The 18,846-nt window shown below is 37.3% G+C and overlaps 1 protein-coding gene across 2 annotated transcripts; it reads left to right on the top strand.

Annotated features, from left to right (window-relative positions):
• Positions 1 to 8,791: 8,791 nt before the first annotated feature.
• vtna (vitronectin a) lies at positions 8,792 to 18,035 on the top strand. 2 transcript variants are annotated; one of them, XM_079823083.1, is made up of 8 exons: positions 8,792 to 9,225; positions 9,306 to 9,425; positions 9,510 to 9,920; positions 13,372 to 13,511; positions 13,631 to 13,787; positions 13,871 to 14,023; positions 14,106 to 14,570; positions 17,546 to 18,035. In XM_079823083.1, the coding sequence occupies exons 1-8, from the start codon at positions 9,171 to 9,173 to the stop codon at positions 17,665 to 17,667; spliced, it is 1,623 nt and encodes a 540-aa protein (XP_079679209.1). In that variant the 5' UTR covers positions 8,792 to 9,170; the 3' UTR covers positions 17,668 to 18,035. The 2 variants fall into 2 exon arrangements, with proteins under 2 accessions (XP_079679209.1, XP_079679210.1); XM_079823084.1 differs by having other exon boundaries at positions 9,123 to 9,225; positions 13,871 to 14,017; positions 17,546 to 18,034.
• The last annotated feature ends 811 nt before the right edge of the window (positions 18,036 to 18,846 follow it).

The following is an 18,846-nucleotide window of genomic DNA, read 5'->3' as shown; positions in this document are numbered from 1 at the left end:
ACATGAGATCAAGTATGTGAACTTGCAACAGAACACATTTTATATTATTTTCCATTTGATTATTTTATTTCTTTCTAAAGAACTTTTTAGTAGCCTATTTAGTGCACTTTAAAGGGATATTTCACCCAAAATGAAAATTCTGTCATCATTTACTCGCCCTCATGATGTTCCAGACCTGTATGAGTTTCTTTGTTCTGCTGAACACAAAAGAAGATATTTAGAAGAATGTTTGTAACCAGGCTTCTTTGGGGGCACCATTGACTTCCATAGTAATCTTCCTATGTGTTCAACATAAAGAAATGTATACATGTTTGGAACAACTTGGGGGTGAGTAAATGATGATAGAATTTTCATTTTTGGGTGAACTGTCCCTTTAAGCAGTCATTCTGAACCAGTAATCACTTTTTTGAATTTCAAAAATGTATTTTTTTTAATTAATTTACTTAAATTATGACTATATTATCATGTAATTATTTGTCCCATTTTTATCAATTTTTTTTTTTAAATGTCATAAACTTTATATGACAGGATTATTGGTTATGTATGATTATAGCGTAGCTAAATTATAAATTAATAATTACATTTATTAGGCTATAATCTATTAATTAACCTGTCTAAAAAATAATAATTTTGTCTGCAAAGCTCTGATAATATTATATTAAGATATTATCCATTAAAAAAAAACTATAGGCTAACTTTAGAAGCACAGATTTGTCTGTCACCGCTGTTGCTTTAAGACAGTCAGTCTGAGACACTGAAATGCTTCTCATAAAGTGTGCAGTTCGCCTGAAGTTCATCCTGAGTTACTGGACAGACCCATTGATACCTTTTTGATATTCAGCTCTATATCTGGAGATCCTCTTGCGTTTAAGCGGTGGACGCGACGCGAGCTCGACATGTTTTTAAAAAACGCGCAAGTTTTCAGGCACACTGCACAGCGCATGTTCTCGAGACTCCGCCGCTATGGCAACAAAGCCGCTAAAACGCAATCACGCACAAATGAGCTCCTGTACTACTTATTGTGAAATTGATTTCTTTATATTTGCTATAATATATGTGAGTCAATGTGAGTCTCCACACTGCAAAATCCTTGTGTGTTTATTGAACTACGTGTGGACCTATGTAAAATACGGAACAAATCGCGTTCCGTATTGGTTTGATACGGAACGCGTCATTTTGCTTGTAAATACGGGACGATTCCGTATTTTACGGGACGGGTGGCAACCCTATCGACAGTACACATGGGTGGAGACATTGACATTGAACTAACAGTGATTTGTAGTTGATGACCCCAAGATCATGCAGGTGTATATCTTTGCAGAACACTAGGCCTGTTCTCACAGACAGGGCTTAGATTAAGCCATGTTCAATTAGGGCCTTTAAGTAGCTGTAAACATGCCTTATAAAAAACATTACTGATGTGCATCTTGAGACAAAACAATGGCACTAACAAATTTTAAGATGATATATCAGTGCAAGTTGCTTTCAGTTAAAAAACGCAAACGTGCATTTTAGTCTGGGACTAGGCTTAAGACTTGTCTGTAAAACCGGAGGAGAGACACCCCAATTTTGATTATTATATGGTCTTTTCTAAACATTTCCAAGGATTCAGGAAAGATTCCAGTTTCAAGTACAGTATGGTTTAACTGGTTTAATTTGCATATCAGTAGGCCTAATTAACGGTGCTTCCGGATGTACCGAATTAGAGGCAAAAAAAGCACATGTAGTTGCCACTATTGTTGATGTGTTGATTTATTTATACTACATGACTCTTAAGAGTCCATTAGGTGGCACCAGATCTTTAAAAAAAAAATCAGATCACTTCACCTCAATTCGAATAGGTTTTGTTGCTTATAATCTTATATGGCTGGACCAACTGATGTAATATAGGTTGTTAAATGTGATTTAAATGAGTTTGCAGATCCAATCACAAGGTGGCGATGAGCATGCCACTAACAGTAGGCCTACACAGTAAACACACAATGAAAAAAACACTTCCTCTAAGGCAGGGGTCGGGAACCTTTTTTGACCAAAGAGCCATTTTTCCATTTTTGGTTAATGCATTTTTCCAAAAGAGCCACAGTAAAAAATAATATTAAATCATTATATTTTTTTCCCAATAAAATTTCAACAACAGTAATTATTAGGTCCATAACTAAAAACAAACATATGCAGCGAACAATAAATAGTTGCAATATGGAATTAATTGTGCATGGCTTTGTGAGGTGAAGTTATAAATCCTCTTTGTGTGTGTGAACATCTACTGTGTTTACGTGAATACTCGACTTGGCATTTTGATATGTTTCTGTAGCCTATTAATTTTTTCGTGCAGCCGAGGACAAAGCTTGTCCGTGTTGCGCTCGGAGCGCGTGCACCGCATCCTGTCAGTAATTCAGTTGTCTTTCGCGACTTATCACGCTTCTATCGTTCATTTTCGTCAACTGAAATCTGCGTGGATTATCATAAATACACATTTATTTATCACAAGGGTCTCTGCGGCAAAAGCGAAAGTACCCACGTGTGAAATGTTTCGAAATGTCTTTTTCCACAGCAGACCACCAGTTTCAATAAAAGGATATATTCAAGTTTGTATAGCCTACTTTTACATTTTCGCTGCTGTTCTAAAAATGGTTTTCGTTACCTCAAACAAGCAACAGCTGCTTGAATCCCAGAGCAGAAAGCTGTTACCACAGAAACGTAAGAGGGTATTGATTGCTGTCGCGACTCGTGAACAGCACTGAACGCGCACGGCCGGTACAACTTGAATATTAGTTATTATCATACGTTTCATTAACATCGGTTGGCTGTACAACAAGGGAATTGTAATTGGCTGCTTTTTTCTGCAGAGAGCGGATCTCTGTTGATGTGTCTAATTTCTTTTATCGATCATTTGTTGGTAAAGGGTGAGAGACCTGAGCCACATTATTTTTGTCAAAGAGCCAGGTGTGGCTCGCGAGCCATAGGTTCCCGACCACTGCTCTAAGGAATGGGAAAATGTTGCACTTTATTACTAGTGTTGGATTTAACTTTATTATTCCTTAAAGGAACACGCCAAAATAAAAAAAAAATTAAAAAGGCTCATTGTCCAACTCCCCTAGAGTTAAACAGTTGAGTTATACCGTTTTTAAATCCATTCAGCCGATCTCCGGGTCTGGTGGTAGAACTTTTAGCATAGCTTAGCATAGATCATTGAATCTGATTAGACCGTTAGCATCTCGCAAAAAAAATTACCAAAGAGTTTCGATATTTTTCCTATTCAAAACTTCACTTCTGTAGTTACATCGAGTACTAAGACCAACAGAAAATGAAAAGTTGATTTTCTAGGCCGATATGGCTAGGAACTATACTCTCGTTCCTGCGTAATAATCAAGGATCTTTGCTGCCGTACCATGGGTGCAGCAGGTGCAATGATATTACGCAGCGCCTGAAAATAGACTAACTTCCGTCAACATAACCAACGTGACAACCTGCTTGCACAGGGAGAGTGCCTTGTAACCATGGAGACATTTCTGAGAGACGATTCAGAAGATATTTTCTTTGGTGCAGATCCTGAACAGTATCTATTTCAACCGCAATACAATGAAGATTAAGTTGTTATGTTGGCTACCTCTCACGCCGCCAGAGGTCGCAAATGTTTAACTCTAGGGGAGTTGGAAAATTTGCCTATTTTCAAAAATAGTGGCTTGTTCCTTTAAAGGCACAATATGTAAGTTTTCACTGCCAGAGGTCGCATTTTCAAAACAAAAACAAAGGTGAAGCTTGATGACGCTATGAAGGAGAGTGGAATGATGAGAGTTGTCGTTTTCACATCCAGAGATATGGAATTTACTAATCATGTTCACGGATGAGGTAATTAATTCGTTTTTGTAACACTCTGGATCTGCCATAACCAATCGCTAACGTTTGGTCGTGACGAATGTCATCTCAAACAAGCTCACGACATCAACGTCATCGTTCTCAGCCACTCCCTCTGTTCGCTGACTGGACCGGTTAAAATTTGACCGGAGAAAACCAGTGAATATACTTCATTCCCAGACGGAGTACTGAAGGAAAATGAAAATTGAGCGGACGTATGTAGGAGGGCGGAGCCAGGCTGCAGTTGATCCACATTTTTTGGATTTTCTGTACTCGCCAGTGTATAATCGTGATCCATGATGACGACACAACAGCGGCGTACTAGATACTGTATGACCACCACTTCCGCATTTGTCCACGTGTATTGTCATGGTTTCTACAAGCTGAAACCGAGGATAGCACAGATATTATATAGGCGACAATGACAAGGGATGAGTCATTACTTAAAATTTGAATTACTCTGGACTTACAAATCCTTGGAAACTTTTGGGATAATGTAAGTACACAACTGCATGAAATGTATCATACTGTGTAAGCTTTAGATATTTTATTACAAAAATCTTATTGTGCCTTTAATGGAATTGCTGTGAAAACATCCTTTTGGAAGGCAGTCCTTTAGGCCTCCCTTATTGCCAAGGACCATCTCAATGTCATGGCCACTGTACAGGTACATTCAGGGTCATTTCTAGGAGTGCAAAAGATGGTGGTTATTCTAGGGGGTGGGGGGCGGGTGGGTTTGAAGGTGGACAGAGGGGAATGCGATGGAAACCCTGTAGTGTACAAGTCTTGTAGAATAGGTAAAAGTTGTAGAGTATAGCTAAGAGTTATAGAGTGTGGACAGGTATGTTATTTTCTTAATTATCATCTAACCATAAATATTCTAAATCAAATCAAAATCAATGTTGTAGAGTCTACAGGTATGTACACTTTTTAAATTGATAAATAGATATTTTGTTAATTATCTTCTAGCCCTTTTAAATCAAATATGCAGTAATTGTATATGTGCCGACCAGAGGAGGATGGGTCCCCCCTGTTGAGTCTTGGTTCCTCCCAAGGTTTCTCCCTAAATTCAATTTTGTAGGGAGTTTTTCCTTGCCATTGTCGCCTTTGGCTTGCTCGCTGGGGGTATTAAGGCATGATTTAACCTTTGTTGCGAATGAGACTAAATTCAATGTAGAGAAATGAAAGACTGTGTACTATAAAAATAATGGCAAAAGCGTGGCTTTAAATTGTCTCGCAGTAGTCTCATTTTCAAGCAAATGACTAAATCTAGTAGTTATTTTTAGTGAATTGTTTAAAAGAAAAAAAACTCACACTTAGAAGTTACCAGTTTAAAATAGTCTGATGAATCCTTCAATTAATGAACTCAGTTGAGAGCAATAACTTAAGCTCAGTATAGTGAACGACAAGCAAATGACTCCTATCAGTTGGTTCTTTAAACTGATTCAATAACATAGAGCTTTCGATTCACAAGCAAATGACTCTTATGATCTGTTCATTTTAATGACCACAATGTCAGAGCCACAGCCTGTCTGCCTCATCACCACAGTACCTCCGGTCTACACCCATGACCCAGGTCCACTATACCACCATGCTCTTTATCTTTTCTTATCTTTTAAGATAAACCAAGCAAACAAATTTCAAATAAAGAGTGATTCTTCTACAATACACAAGTCTCCACTGTTATTTATATCTTATATAGTTTAAGAATGCAACTTTTTATCTCACAATTCTGAATTCTGAGTTTACATCTCGCAATTTTGACTTTTTTTTCCTCAGAATTGCATAATATAAAGGCCCAATTGTGAGTTATAAAGTCAAAATTGCATGATATAAAGTCAGAATTTTGAGATATAAAGTCACAATTGCGAGTGATAAAATTGATATCACGCAATTCTGACTTTATATCACGCAATTCTGACTTTATAACTCGTAATTGCGACTTTATTTCTCACAATTCTGAGAAAAACTGTGAAATCATGTTTTATTCTGTGGTGGAAACAAGCTTTCATAGAGATGTGCCCAGATTGTATTTCAAATTTGTATTTCATTTTCATTGCCAGTAAAATATTTACATTATTTTACTTCTCAATTTAACAACCTATACTAAATTGAACAATGAGGGAAGTTATCAAAATAATTTTGATCTATTAAAATGTTTAGCAGATACAACTTTGATATGTGTCTGGTATGGTCTTGTGTGCACAAAGATTCATCAATTTCTGATTCTCAGGATTTTTTTCTATAATTTTCCATCCCTTTGAATGGAAATGCATTGATCTAGTTAATTTGCGTAAAATGTCCCGACAGTAGTTTTATATAATTAGTGTACATGGATATCAATAAAACATATTTGTTAAGTTGATAGACATGATTAAATACATTGCTATGCTGTCCATTTAAAATAAGGAGACACTTATTAATTTTTATTAACAACTTGTTAAACTGATAGCAAGATGGAGATTAAAAACAAAGCTTCACAGTAACAATCGCAAACTCAGCAGTAAATCTTATTTTTTTTAGTGTCTAGTTTTGTCTTGTGTTAATAGTTGTAGATAAAACATCTTGTATACTGTATGATCTGGCCAGGTCTTACAGGATTATCAAGGATAATGGCCAGGTTTTACAGGATTATTTTTTTCAAGTCTGTCTTGAAACAGTACTTGCATAGATTGACATTACCATGTCACCATGATGGTTCTTCTCCATGTTGGCTGTAAAAAGATACTCTCTCAAAAAGACTGCAACTTAAAAATTATATCCTTGACTAGTCTAACAGAGATACTTAGCTGTTGATGCCTCATATTTGCTTCAGCTGAACACATGAATCAATCTATACAAAAAAATGACAACTGTTACTGCAGGTTAAAACCAATCAAAGCACATTATCAACCTCATAATAACACCTCATCAACTGCATAGTGACGGTAAACACAGTCGGAACACATCAGAAACCACATAAAACACAGTAGAAACTGCACAACAACACACTAAAACATGTAGAACACATTAGTAACTACATAAAAACAATAGAAAATGTAAATAGGGGGAGAGTGGGGTAAGATGAGCCAGTGTCCAGGTCTAAACTATTTATGATCCATATTGGTTATTTAGCAAAACTATGCAAATAATTTACCTAAATATTAGCCTGAATTGGTAAGCTAGCTAGTTTTATCCAAAATGGCAGCTATGGGGCAAAGTGAGCCAAATGCTGTGGGGTAAATTGAGCCAGTGTTTTAACTTAGCGCACCATAAGGCACTGTTAAATCTCTGAAGTATAAACTAGTATACTTAAACTAGTATACTTTCAATGTAATTTACACAACTGGTTTAGACGTTTAGTTTATCATTTTCTTCCAAATATATATATAATTTGAGTTTATTTAATAGGAACAATGTGCAAGTACACCAAATCCTTCTCTAATAAGAACCAGAAGATGCTTAATCATATATATTTTTCCACCTGTAGTCCCTAATGTCCTAACATGTTCAACATTGCAGAAAAACTACCATGCCAAGAACCTTTTGACTAAAATCTTTATTAGTTTCAATGACATTTATTTATTCATTCATTCTAATTCTAAGTTTTTATTTCATTTAATTTTTGTTTATTTTTACTTAAACTATGTTTAGTCTGTTTTGGGAAGGTTACAACTTTGGTGTTCAACATATTGTTTCAGAAATGGAAACAATTAAATTACATTTCAAATTCATTTGGTTGGTTTTATGTTTACATTAGCTTTAAAAAAATAAATATGACTATTGTTAAAGGAAATTTGATTATTGAAGGTGTTTTTAAAAGAGTTTTTAAAAGAGTACCATTTCACGTTTGATTGAGATTCAATCAGAGGGTCCATTTACACCCAGATGGATCAACTTTCCCCTAACCTGGGGTAAATTGAGCCACGGGGAACACTTTTTTTTAATAAGAAGCCATATTTTTAGAACCCTTTGTCATAGAGGTATTCTGATCATTTAAAATGATAGCAAACGTCTTAAAATTACTTTAGTTACTTTCATTATACTGCCTTATTTTCGCTTATCTTGAGGACCACATAAGTAAAAAAATGGCTCATCTTACCCCACTCTCCCTATCTGGTTTTAGATTAATTTATGCACAAATACCATAGAATTAAATTCAATAAAAATGGTTTTCCTGTTGCGTTCTCTAGGCCACGTCACCCTGTCGCAGTCTAATCCTCTGACACTACCTACCCCTAAGAAAGACTTTCAATGGAGGGACAGAAATCGCATTAAAAATATCTTCTTTTGTGTTCCAAAAATGAACAAAAATCTTATGGATTTGGAACAACATTAAAAGTTAATCTTTTGAAAAATGTCTTTAGACTTTTTTTTCCCGTTCCACTGCCACACATCTATAGAATCACATTTGTGCTAATAAAAATCAAGTGGTGCTCACTTCAGAGCCAAATGAAATCTAACTTCCCCTCTCTGGACGTCATGGGTGGAGTTTGACCTAGTCCAGCTCTGCTTCTGTGGACCTAAATGGTGCAGAGGCGGCGGCAGCTGGACTAGGTCCATTCTGAAAACAAAACATTGTATGTGTCATGAATCACAGTTACTGGATTAACGACAACATTGTATTATTAATCATTTTAGTTGGCGTAAATTAATTTACATGGTGACAGAGGCAGTTAATGAAACGTGCAAATCAGTATTTTAACTTTTCAGTAGGAAAAAATAAACAATAAATATGCAAATATGATCTCTAAACTATAGTGTTTACAAATCTACAGTGTGGAATTCCCAGAAAGGACAGCATAAGACAACGAATGTCTGTAAGCATTTGTGTAAGGTGATGTCTGTGTTTAGACGCTGACAGGTTACAGAATGGTAACCTGCGTCAGCTGGACCTATCAATCATTCACTTTTCACAGAGGTCAACATGGTTATTTTTCCCTAGTAATGCATTGCCACATTAGAAAAAGGACGCCATGGTGGAGTCCTTTGTAAACAAGCATTATTTGTTTTCTAATACCTTTACATTGATCACTCAAAATAGTGTAATCCACAAAAAAACATTCAAAGTCATTTGCTTTGACCGGAATTATTAGTGTTAATATTAATTAAGTTTAATGAAATGTTACCTCATAAAACAGCTTTGTCATTGTTATTATTATTAGAATTCAGAACAATCCCTGTCTGGTTATAATGATTACTGTTGAACAAAGACGAAAACATTGCAAAAAATGAGTAAACAAAAGAGGTTGAGTGACCTCTGAATCTATTGATCCACTGATTTCTCTCTGGTCCTAATGGTCTCAGTTCTTCAGTCACATTAACTAGACTCCAGGATGAGGCTTTTTCTGCTGCTAGGACTGCTTTTCTTCACATACGCGGCTGAACAAGGTAAGAACCCTTATTTCTTAATAGACATTTATCTGATATACATTTTCTGTGTCACTTTGGAAATGTGCTCTTCCTGTCAGAGTCGTGTATTGAGCGCTGTGAAAATGGGTTTGACGCCACCAAGAGCTGCCAGTGTGACTCTATGTGCACATACTACAAGAGCTGTTGCAGAGACTACGAGTCCTTGTGTCGTATTAGGAGTAAGTGTGGTTTCATAAACCGTTTCCTAATTATGTGAAATGCAATGATCAAAACCGATGCATGAGAAACTATTCTTGTTGCAGCCCGTGGAGACACCTTTCCTTCATACCCTGAGGATGATTATGAGGAAACAAATAGCACAGAGGTGCCAATCAGATCCAGATCACAGCAACAAATGTTGACCCCTTCTCCAGCAACCTTTGCTGAAATATTCAGCCTATTAACACCAACTTCACAAGTCTTGGATCCAACGTTAAACGATGACCCAACACCAGTGATTGCTACTGCTGCTACCGCTGCTACTGCTGCTGCTCCAACTACACATTACTCACCATTACCCTCCACCATCAAGAACCCAACCACAACTGCAAGCACAACCTCAACTGCTGATCCCACACCAACAAAAGCCAAAGACCCTGACGCTGAGGTCTGCAGTGGCAGACCCTTTGACTCCTTCATGCAGCTCAAAAACGGCTCTATATATGCATTCAGAGGTAAGTGCCTCGCAGCAAAGATATACAAAGTTACTTTAAATGTTTTACAGTTGTAACGTGTAATCAATTTTGGTTAGTTTTCTCTTTGTTCAGTTCTTGTTTTACCTGCCTTAGTTCCTAGTTCCCTTTTGAGAGAATTACTCTTATTGCGTAGCAGTATGCTGAGGAGTTTTCCCCTAGCGTACTGCTACGCAATACTCGTTGCCCTTCTCTCAGGGAACCGAGGTTATGTTAAATAACCGAGTCGTTTCCTTGATTATTAATTAGCTCTACACCTGTTCTGTTTTAGGGTACGTTTACATGACAAAGAAACGGAAAAGTTCTTTTCTTTGTACAGCTGACAACATTATCAAAAGGATCCCTGTTCACAATGATCCACGAAAACGACTAAAAACAGTGTATTATGCATGCCAGGCCTGTTTTACCTGCCTGAGTTCCTAGTTCCCTTTCGAGAGAATTACTCGTATTGCGTAGCAGTATGCTAAGGAGTTTTCCCCTAGCGTACTGCTACGCAATACTCGTTTCCCTTCTCTCAGGGAACCGAGGTTATGTTAAGTAACTGAGTCGTTCCCTTTCGAGAGAATTACTCGTATTGCGTAGCAGTACGCTAGGGGAAAATTTCTTAGCATACTGCTACGCAATACTCGTTTCCCTTCTCTCAGGGAACCGAGGTTATGTTAAATAACCGAATCGTTTACTTGATTATTAATTAGCTCTACACCTGTTCTGTTTTAGGGCATGTTTACATGACAAAGATGTACTTAAAACGGAAAAGTTCTTTCTTTGTACAGCTGACAACGTTATCAAAAGGATCCCCGTTCACACTGATCCGCGAAAACGACTAAAAAGAGTGTATTATGCATGCCAGGACAGCATTTAGCAATGTCACTATACATCGATATACATCGTTAATTCTGAAAAATTTCCGCTTTTCTATGCGTCTGTTCTAAGTAGCCATGTCTGTCACAATGCCAGACACATTTTTGAAATCAACCTTGTTGCTGATTTAAATATGTTTCAAATGGGTCCGATGCGTTTTGTGATCTGTGGTCTCGCGCATATGATCCGTTCTATGCTAATGTGTCTCTGGATCTACATAACCCCCACCCCAAGCGATCCCATTGGTTCAAATTGCTTTTAATAGGTACTCTCTTTAGCGCCTTATTACAATTCATACAAAATCATGCTATGATAAATGCTGTTTTAACAATGTTATAATGACCATTTCTGTCTGTATTAGTTATCTTATACTAGCATAGCATACAGATATGCGATTAGCCTCATAGCTTTGTTTATACACACATTTGCACTTACCCTACATATATTCTCAATCATCTTTAATGTAATTAAATTGTTAAAGTGTTAAATGTCCAAATATTTCATTTATATATACAACAAATTAATGATGTTCAATTATTCACTTAATAGGCTATTATTTTATTACTCTGCGTTCGGGCCAATTACCAAGCTCAGAGCCCTCTCCTGGACAGCACGCCAAATACGTTTACCAAATTAATCTATCCGACTAATTTGTAAGTGTGAACTCGTGAACTGACAGTTTGGGGAGACCGGGATTCGAGGGAGCAGACTGTGTGTGCACACATACGCATTCTTTTACAGAACAGGCTCCGCCAAACGTGCACACCTTTGTATAAACACGTAATATGCATGTGCATGATGTCACTGTTTTCACAGATTCACGTTTTCACAGGTTCACGTTTTTGTTGTTTACACAGGAACGATAACGGTCTTCATAACGGTTTTGTTTTCAAAAACGTGCGCATTGAAAAAAACTACGCAAAAAAAAATTCTGTTTTTAGTTGAAAACAGTGTTGTGTTAAAGGTCCCATGGCATGAAAATTTCATTTTATGAGGTTTTTTAACATTAATATGAGTTCCCCTAGCCTGTATATGGTCCCCAAGTGGCTAGAAATTTTGATGGGTGTAAACCGAGTTCTGGCTGTCTTTCTCTGCCTTTGAGAAAATGACAGCTCCGACGAGCTGATCTTGAATTTTCCTGTTATGATGTCATACCAGGAAAGGTATGACGTCTGCTTTGTCCGCCCAGAGCATTCGGAGAAAATGAATTCAGTTTATGTCAGCACAGGCTTTACAAACAGACTTTACGATATGGATTAGACAGCACCGCGACAAACAGTGAGTAACAGTGTTCATTAATACCTGATCTGTGATCAGTGATTTCTGATGTGTAGCTAATCATTCAAGTTCACTCAGACTTTCTTTCTAGATCGTTTAATGATGGCCGTCTTGATGCCCTAAGCGTAATGCATCAGTGAATCAAGCCAGTGACTTAAACGATCGTTTCTGTTAGTAGCATGAAACAAATTCGTTTTTTAAGTGATTATTAAACTACAGAGAGCGATCAAAGAACACTCTTTATAACGTTCGGAGCTGTCAATCACACATCGCGAATGTATCTGCACACTTGCCCAAACTGCCGTTATAATGAATGACGCTGTTATGCTGCACAGCGAAGCTCTTACTGTATTCATATCGACGTTGTGTTTGCTGTTAGTTGTGGTGAAAGCATTTTATGAGAGAAAACGCGTTGCAATGAGGAGATCACTGCATTCACGCGATCAACAGACCGTCTGTGTACTCAATGCTCATCACTGCAGCTTTTCATGTGATAGGAATAGATCATAAAATAATGCTATAATCCACACTTTGACGATTCGTTAATCTCGACAGCTGTAATGGTACATTACATAATCTAACACACATTTCAAATGCAAAGATGTCAGCCAATCACAACAGTGGGCGCTTTCACTGAAGTCTCACAGCAGACACGCCCCTTGAAACAGGGCATTCAGCCAGAGGGGTAATAACAGTATAGAAAAATGCCTTTTATTTCTAAATTATGAAATTTTTTGATGTAAAAATCATACTAACAATATAAGTACACCTCAGGAAACATTATAAAATAATAGAAAAATGCCATGCCATGGGACCTTTAACAGCCCCTTAGTCAATCATCCTTGGTGTATTTAAACCCTCAGTTTTCAGTGTTTCATTGTATGATATTGTCGTAGTTTAATGTGGTTGTGTTTGTTTATTCCCTGTTGAATTTATTAAAGACTCTTTCTGTTCATTACTCCTTCGTTGTGCGCTTCTCTAGAAAACCCACCTACCGTGACAACAGTAATATAGAAATTTACATACAATTATATTTACTACAGGTAGAATTTTTTTAAATATAAATTAATTAAAAAAATAGGTAAGTATGTAAAAGGAAAATAAAAGTTTAAAAGTTTAAAAAAGGTAATAAACAAAAAGTTTTACTGAACTTCATGTTCATTATGTTCATTTTCACTTAAATTACTTAAATTATATTCTTATGATGGTTCAATATTTGTTCTTCTTCTTATATTTATTTATTCTCTTTTACACACTTTTTCTCTAATTAAAAATGCTATATCTATGTCACCAGGAGAATATTTTTTTGAGCTTGACGGGAAATCAGTATTACCGGGGTACCCAAAGCTCATCGAAGACATCTGGGGAATAAAAGGTCCGATAGATGCTGCCTTCACTCGCATAAACTGCCAAGGAAAGACGTACATTTTCAAAGTATGAATGCTCACATTTAAATCTGCTATTTAGACCATTTATATGCTATTTACCAATTTATTTAATCTTCATTTCACTGCGTGATTGCAAAAGACAATATTTTATTATATTATTCCCAGGGTAATAAATACTGGAGGTTTGATGATGGAGTACTAGATGAAGACTTCCCACGGGACATATCTGTGGGATTTGAAAAGATACCAGACCATCTTGACGCTGCCTTTGCCATTCCTGCTCACAGCCATCATGGCAAAGAGAAAGTTTATTTTTTTAAAGGTCAGATATATTCACACTGAATTTAGATTTATTTTCATATTCATTAATCTGTACTAAACAAAGAATATGTTTCTTCTCTCTAGGAGACCAGTATTACAAGTATGAATTCAAGCACCAGCCATCCCACGAGGAGTGCATTCAGATGTCATTGAGATCTCCCTCAGCACTCTTCAGCAGATACACTAATATTTACTACAATCGATGGGTTGAGCACTTCAACCAGCTCTTTGGTGGAGGTCATACTTTTTTAGAGCAAGCTATCAATATTATACACCTGGGAAAGCTTCCATAACACAACTTTTAATGGCTTTTTTCCAGCCCAAAGTCATCACGGTGGCCATCACTTTATCAACAAAGACTGGATTGGCATCAAATCTCCTGTGGATGCTGTGCTAGCCGGCAGACTCTACGTCCCTCCGAGAGGGCCCAACAGAAGGCGTCAGGACAGAAATCGGCAGGATTGGGACCAGCAGCGGGGCCAACAGTATGGACAGCAGTGGGATCAACGTTATGGCCAGCAGTGGGATCAGCAGTGGGGCTCCAGGCGCAGGCAGAATAGGTCACCATACTGGGAGACTATGGCTGAGAGGGGCATCAGCATTGGACAGGAGTATGCCCAGAGGTTTGGGCAGGACAGGTGGCGAGATCAGGACAGACGCAGAGACTATTATCATAGACAAAATGACTACGATTATGACTACAGGTACAAACCTTCAGAAGACATTGTCTATGACATACTGCATAGGAGTCAGCCCTTACAGAGTGTCTACTTCTTCAAAGGAGGTACTGAAATTATATTATATATTTTTTTTAAAGTCACTTTTTGGATTTAAATATTTAAGAGTCTATAATTGGATCATTATTGCAGTGAGTTTTTTGTTTCTAGCATGTTATATGTTTGGCAACAGTTCTTCTAACCCTAATTGATGGAGTGTGTAGTTTTTCATTTCTTAAACAACCATGTAGGAAGACACATCATGACCATATTCCAGGATGACAAGATCCATCAGGCTCAAATTGTGAAAGAATGGTTGGGAGGAAGCATGAAGAATCATTTTCACACATGAATTGGCACCTCTGAGTCCAGACCTTAAAGGGTTAGTTCACCCAAAAATGAAAATTCTGTCATTAATTACTCACCCTCATGTCGTTCGACACCCGTAAGACCTCCGTTCATCTTCTGAACACAAATGAAGATATTTTTGTTGAAAGCTGATGGCTGAGAAAGGCTTCAGATAGGCCTCCATTGGCATTCAGTACATTTACACTCCCAAGACCCATAAAAGGCACTTAAAACGTCGTTACAAAGTCCATCTCACCACAGTGGCTCTACAATAATTTTATGATGCGACGACAATAGTTTTTGTGCGCAAAAAAAAATCAAAATAACACCTTTATCCAGGGGCGCGGGAAGTGGGGGTGCTGAGGGTGCTGCAGCACCCCCTGGTTTCAAAGGATTGCAATGCACATTTTTGTTCATTTACATTTATTTATTTTTAGGATTTAATCATTTATTTGTAATAAACATTTTAAGTGGCCCATTAAAAAGTATTATTTATATGTTGAATTATGTTTTTAAAACATAGCCTTAATGAGTTCATATTGTGACCGTTGCGGTGTGTGCGTATAGAAAGAGCGGTAATATTTCCTCCAGTGGAGCGCGCCTTTCTGGAGATTCCGTTGATTTCTGAAGCTCATTCCGCTCAGCACCGCGCGCTCAACCCAGAACTCCCTTTGTGACATTCTTGATCAAATATAGGCCTATCTGAAATAGGGCTGCCCCAGACTAAGGTTTTTTTTTTTTTTTCTTGTTTTTTTTTTCTAGTAGGCTAGCTGTTCATTTAAGCCGTTGTTCACGCAGCGCGCCGCCTCCATGTCATTGTCTGTTATAGGCTATTTGCTTATTATTTATTAAATCCGGGCAATTTGGTTGATCAAATATTTATTAAAATTAAGATACAATGTATACAAAACGAAATTCAATGTAAGGCTTTCAACAAAACAAAACTTATTGCAGTATTATTTAACTTATTGAAGACCCCCGTCTTCTGATAAAGGCTATGCATCTTATGTGTCCTGTTCACTTTTCAACGTAGCCTACATTTAATAAAAAAATAACATTATAATATTTAAACTGAAACTAAATACGTGTTTTAATGGCTACAAGCAGTGTTGGGTGTAACTAGTAACTAAGTAATTAGTTACTGTAATTTTCCCTTGAAAAAGTAAAGAAAAGGGATTATTTTTTCTGTAATTTAATTACAGTTAGGCTACTTCTGAAGTAATTGAACTAAATACTAAATACAATTACATATAATACAATAATGGAATTAACATCAACATTTAAAGTCTAACTTTAAAATGCATGTTTTTATGTATCCTTCTAACATTTGTAATACTTTGGTCAGAATAATTGATGTAGTTTTATATTATTTATTTTAATGAATTAAAAGAACCGTTTCAAGTCTATCCTTGAATCGCAGTCGAGGTTGATATAGATTTGGGAAGTAGCCTAATTAGTAATAAGTAATTAAATACATTTTGGAGAGAGTAATTTGTAGCTACAGTAGGCTAATCAAATTACACTATTGAAGATGTAATTATTAACTAGTAATTCATAACTTTTTTAGAGTAACTTACCCAACACTGGCTACAAGTAGGCCTATAGTAGGCTACAGAGAAATGTCATATCGGAGCGGGATTTGAGCGCACGTCATTTTACCGGTGGGCGGTTGCTTACATGCTCTGGTAAGGTAGGCAGTTTTTTTGCGTCAATTTGTATTTCCTGTAAACCCCCCCCATCAAAAATCACAGCACCCCCAACCTAAAACATCTTCCCGCGCCCCTGCCTTTATCCAACTTGTTCTTGTCTTCCGTGTGTGCCTCCACGACGCATGCGCGAGAATATGACGCAGATCTGGCGTTCGGACACATGACCCAGTAGCGATTTGTTTACAAGCAGAGGAAGACGCGCGTATCTAAGCTGTTGAATTCTACATTGATCGTGCTTTAGGTCTCGGCGTAGTTCTCAAAATCGGGCTAAAGTGTGCATTTCATGGATTCCCAAACCCCGCCGCTACGTCATATTTTCGCGCATGCGTCGTGGAGGCACACACGGAAGACAAGAACAAGTTGGATAAAGGTGTTATTTTGATTTTTTTTTTGCGCACAAAAACTATTGTCGTCGCATCGTAAAATTATTGTAGAGCCACTGTGGTGAGATGGACTTTGTAACAACGTTTTAAGTGCCTTTTATGGGTCTTGGGAGTGTAAATGTACTGAATGCCAATGGAGGCCTATCTGCAGCCTTTCTCAGCCATCAGCTTTCAACAAAAATATCTTCATTTGTGTTCCGAAGATGAACGGAGGTCTTACGGGTGTCGAACGACATGAGGGTGAGTAATTATTGACAGAATTTTCATTTTTGGGTGAACTAACCGTTTAAATTCATTAAAAGTCATGGTCAAGATCTTGTACTGATAATGCAAGAGTCAAGCACTGTGTAAAGTCTACTCCAGCACATCCCAAAGATGCCATGATGCTTCTTCCTACATTCCTACATCATACTCCATCAATTAGGGTTAAAAGAATTGTTGCCATACATATAACATGCATAGAAATCACATCAATAATGTTCCAGTCATAGACTCCCATGTATTTGCCTATTTAAATCCAAACAGTGACTTTTTTTTGGCCGGACAGTGTATTATATTATATTATATTATATTATACTAAGATGTCAAACTTTTTCTTTTCAGATATGTACTACAGAGTGAATCTCCGAACGAAGCGGGTTGACTATGCAAACCCTCCATATCCAAGACCTATCGGAAAATACTGGCTTGGCTGCAAAGACAAGCCAGGAGCAGAAAAGAGATGAGTCTGTAAACGACTGCCATTTAATAGTATTTATAATACAAGCATACAACAACAAGCTGCATGTGTACGGTCAAAAATAAGGGTGATCAGTAGGGCCTTATAGAATCTCTCCACAGATTTCCACACAAATGGAATGATTTAATTCATAATGTTCTACAAGTCGCCCTCCTTAATGACTAATCTGATCTGTATTCCTGATTGTTGTGATGATTTATTAAGCTCAGTGGATGCAAAAGATGATAACATTTCAAATAAACAGATATGAAAATAATCATAATTATACTCAGAGGCTAAAGTTTCCTTGAGCTTCGCAACAAACTGAAGAACAGTTGTGCAATTCCTCAATAAACAAAGATTTTTTTTAATCTAAAAATATTCTGTCTTTTTTTGCATGTAATATCTACACTCACCTAAAGGATTATTAGGAACGCCTGTTCAATTTCTCATTAATGCAATTATCTAATCAACCAATCACATGGCAGTTGCTTCAATGCATTTAGGGGTGTGGTCCTGGTCAAGACAATCTCCTGAACTCCAAACTGAATGTCAGAATGGGAAAGAAAGGTGATTTAAGCAATTTTGAGCGTGGCATGGTTGTTGGTGCCAGACGGGCCGGTCTGAGTATTTCACAATCTGCTCAGTTACTGGGATTTTCACGCACAACCATTTCTAGGGTTTACAAAGAATGGTGTGAAAAGGGAAAAACATCCAGTATGTGTCGTGGAAAATTTTGAAGTCTCAAGTGTCCCCCAGATCAGTCAGTGAAGAAGAAAATCTCTCAGAAGCGAAGTTCCAGGTTTCAGAAGGTTAACTTTATTGTCAGAACAACAAAGTGAGATGCCAGCTGAACATCTGAATCTCCCCACTTGTAGCTCACACTTTTATACAGTTTTGACAAGTGATCTCATCCGCAGGTGCTGTTCTCCCTCTCATTTCCCAGCATCTACCAAGCACTCCAACATCTTCATCAAAGTCAAACCATTCATAAACTATCTCTTTTGTAATGGTGGCCAACATTTTTGGATTGTCCCAAACAGTGATTTTTGCCTTTTATCAAGAGAAAAACACATCAAAGGCCATGTGAACCAAAAGAGCAACTCACTATCAGTGCAGATGGCAAATGCAAGCTTCAGATAAAATCCTATCCTTTCCCATAAGACTTTTCTCAGTCATGAAGGCC

Source organism: Gobio gobio, assembly GCF_949357685.1.
Source record: "Gobio gobio genome assembly, chromosome: 8".
Taxonomy (NCBI): Eukaryota; Metazoa; Chordata; class Actinopteri; order Cypriniformes; family Gobionidae; genus Gobio; species Gobio gobio.
This window is presented reverse-complemented; position numbering and strand designations above follow the sequence as displayed.

What these genes read in the sequence shown, in the direction of transcription:
- vtna (XM_079823083.1), top strand. Translation starts at nt 9,171, where the DNA reads ATGAGGCTTTTTCTGCTGCTAGGACTGCTTTTCTTCACATACGCGGCT. An exon ending in CTCTATATATGCATTCAGAG is followed by an intron (nt 9,921 to 13,371) that starts GTAAGTGCCTCG and finishes CTATGTCACCAG; the next exon opens with GAGAATATTTTTTTGAGCTT. An exon ending in TGTCTACTTCTTCAAAGGAG is followed by an intron (nt 14,571 to 17,545) that starts GTACTGAAATTA and finishes TTTTCTTTTCAG; the next exon opens with ATATGTACTACAGAGTGAAT.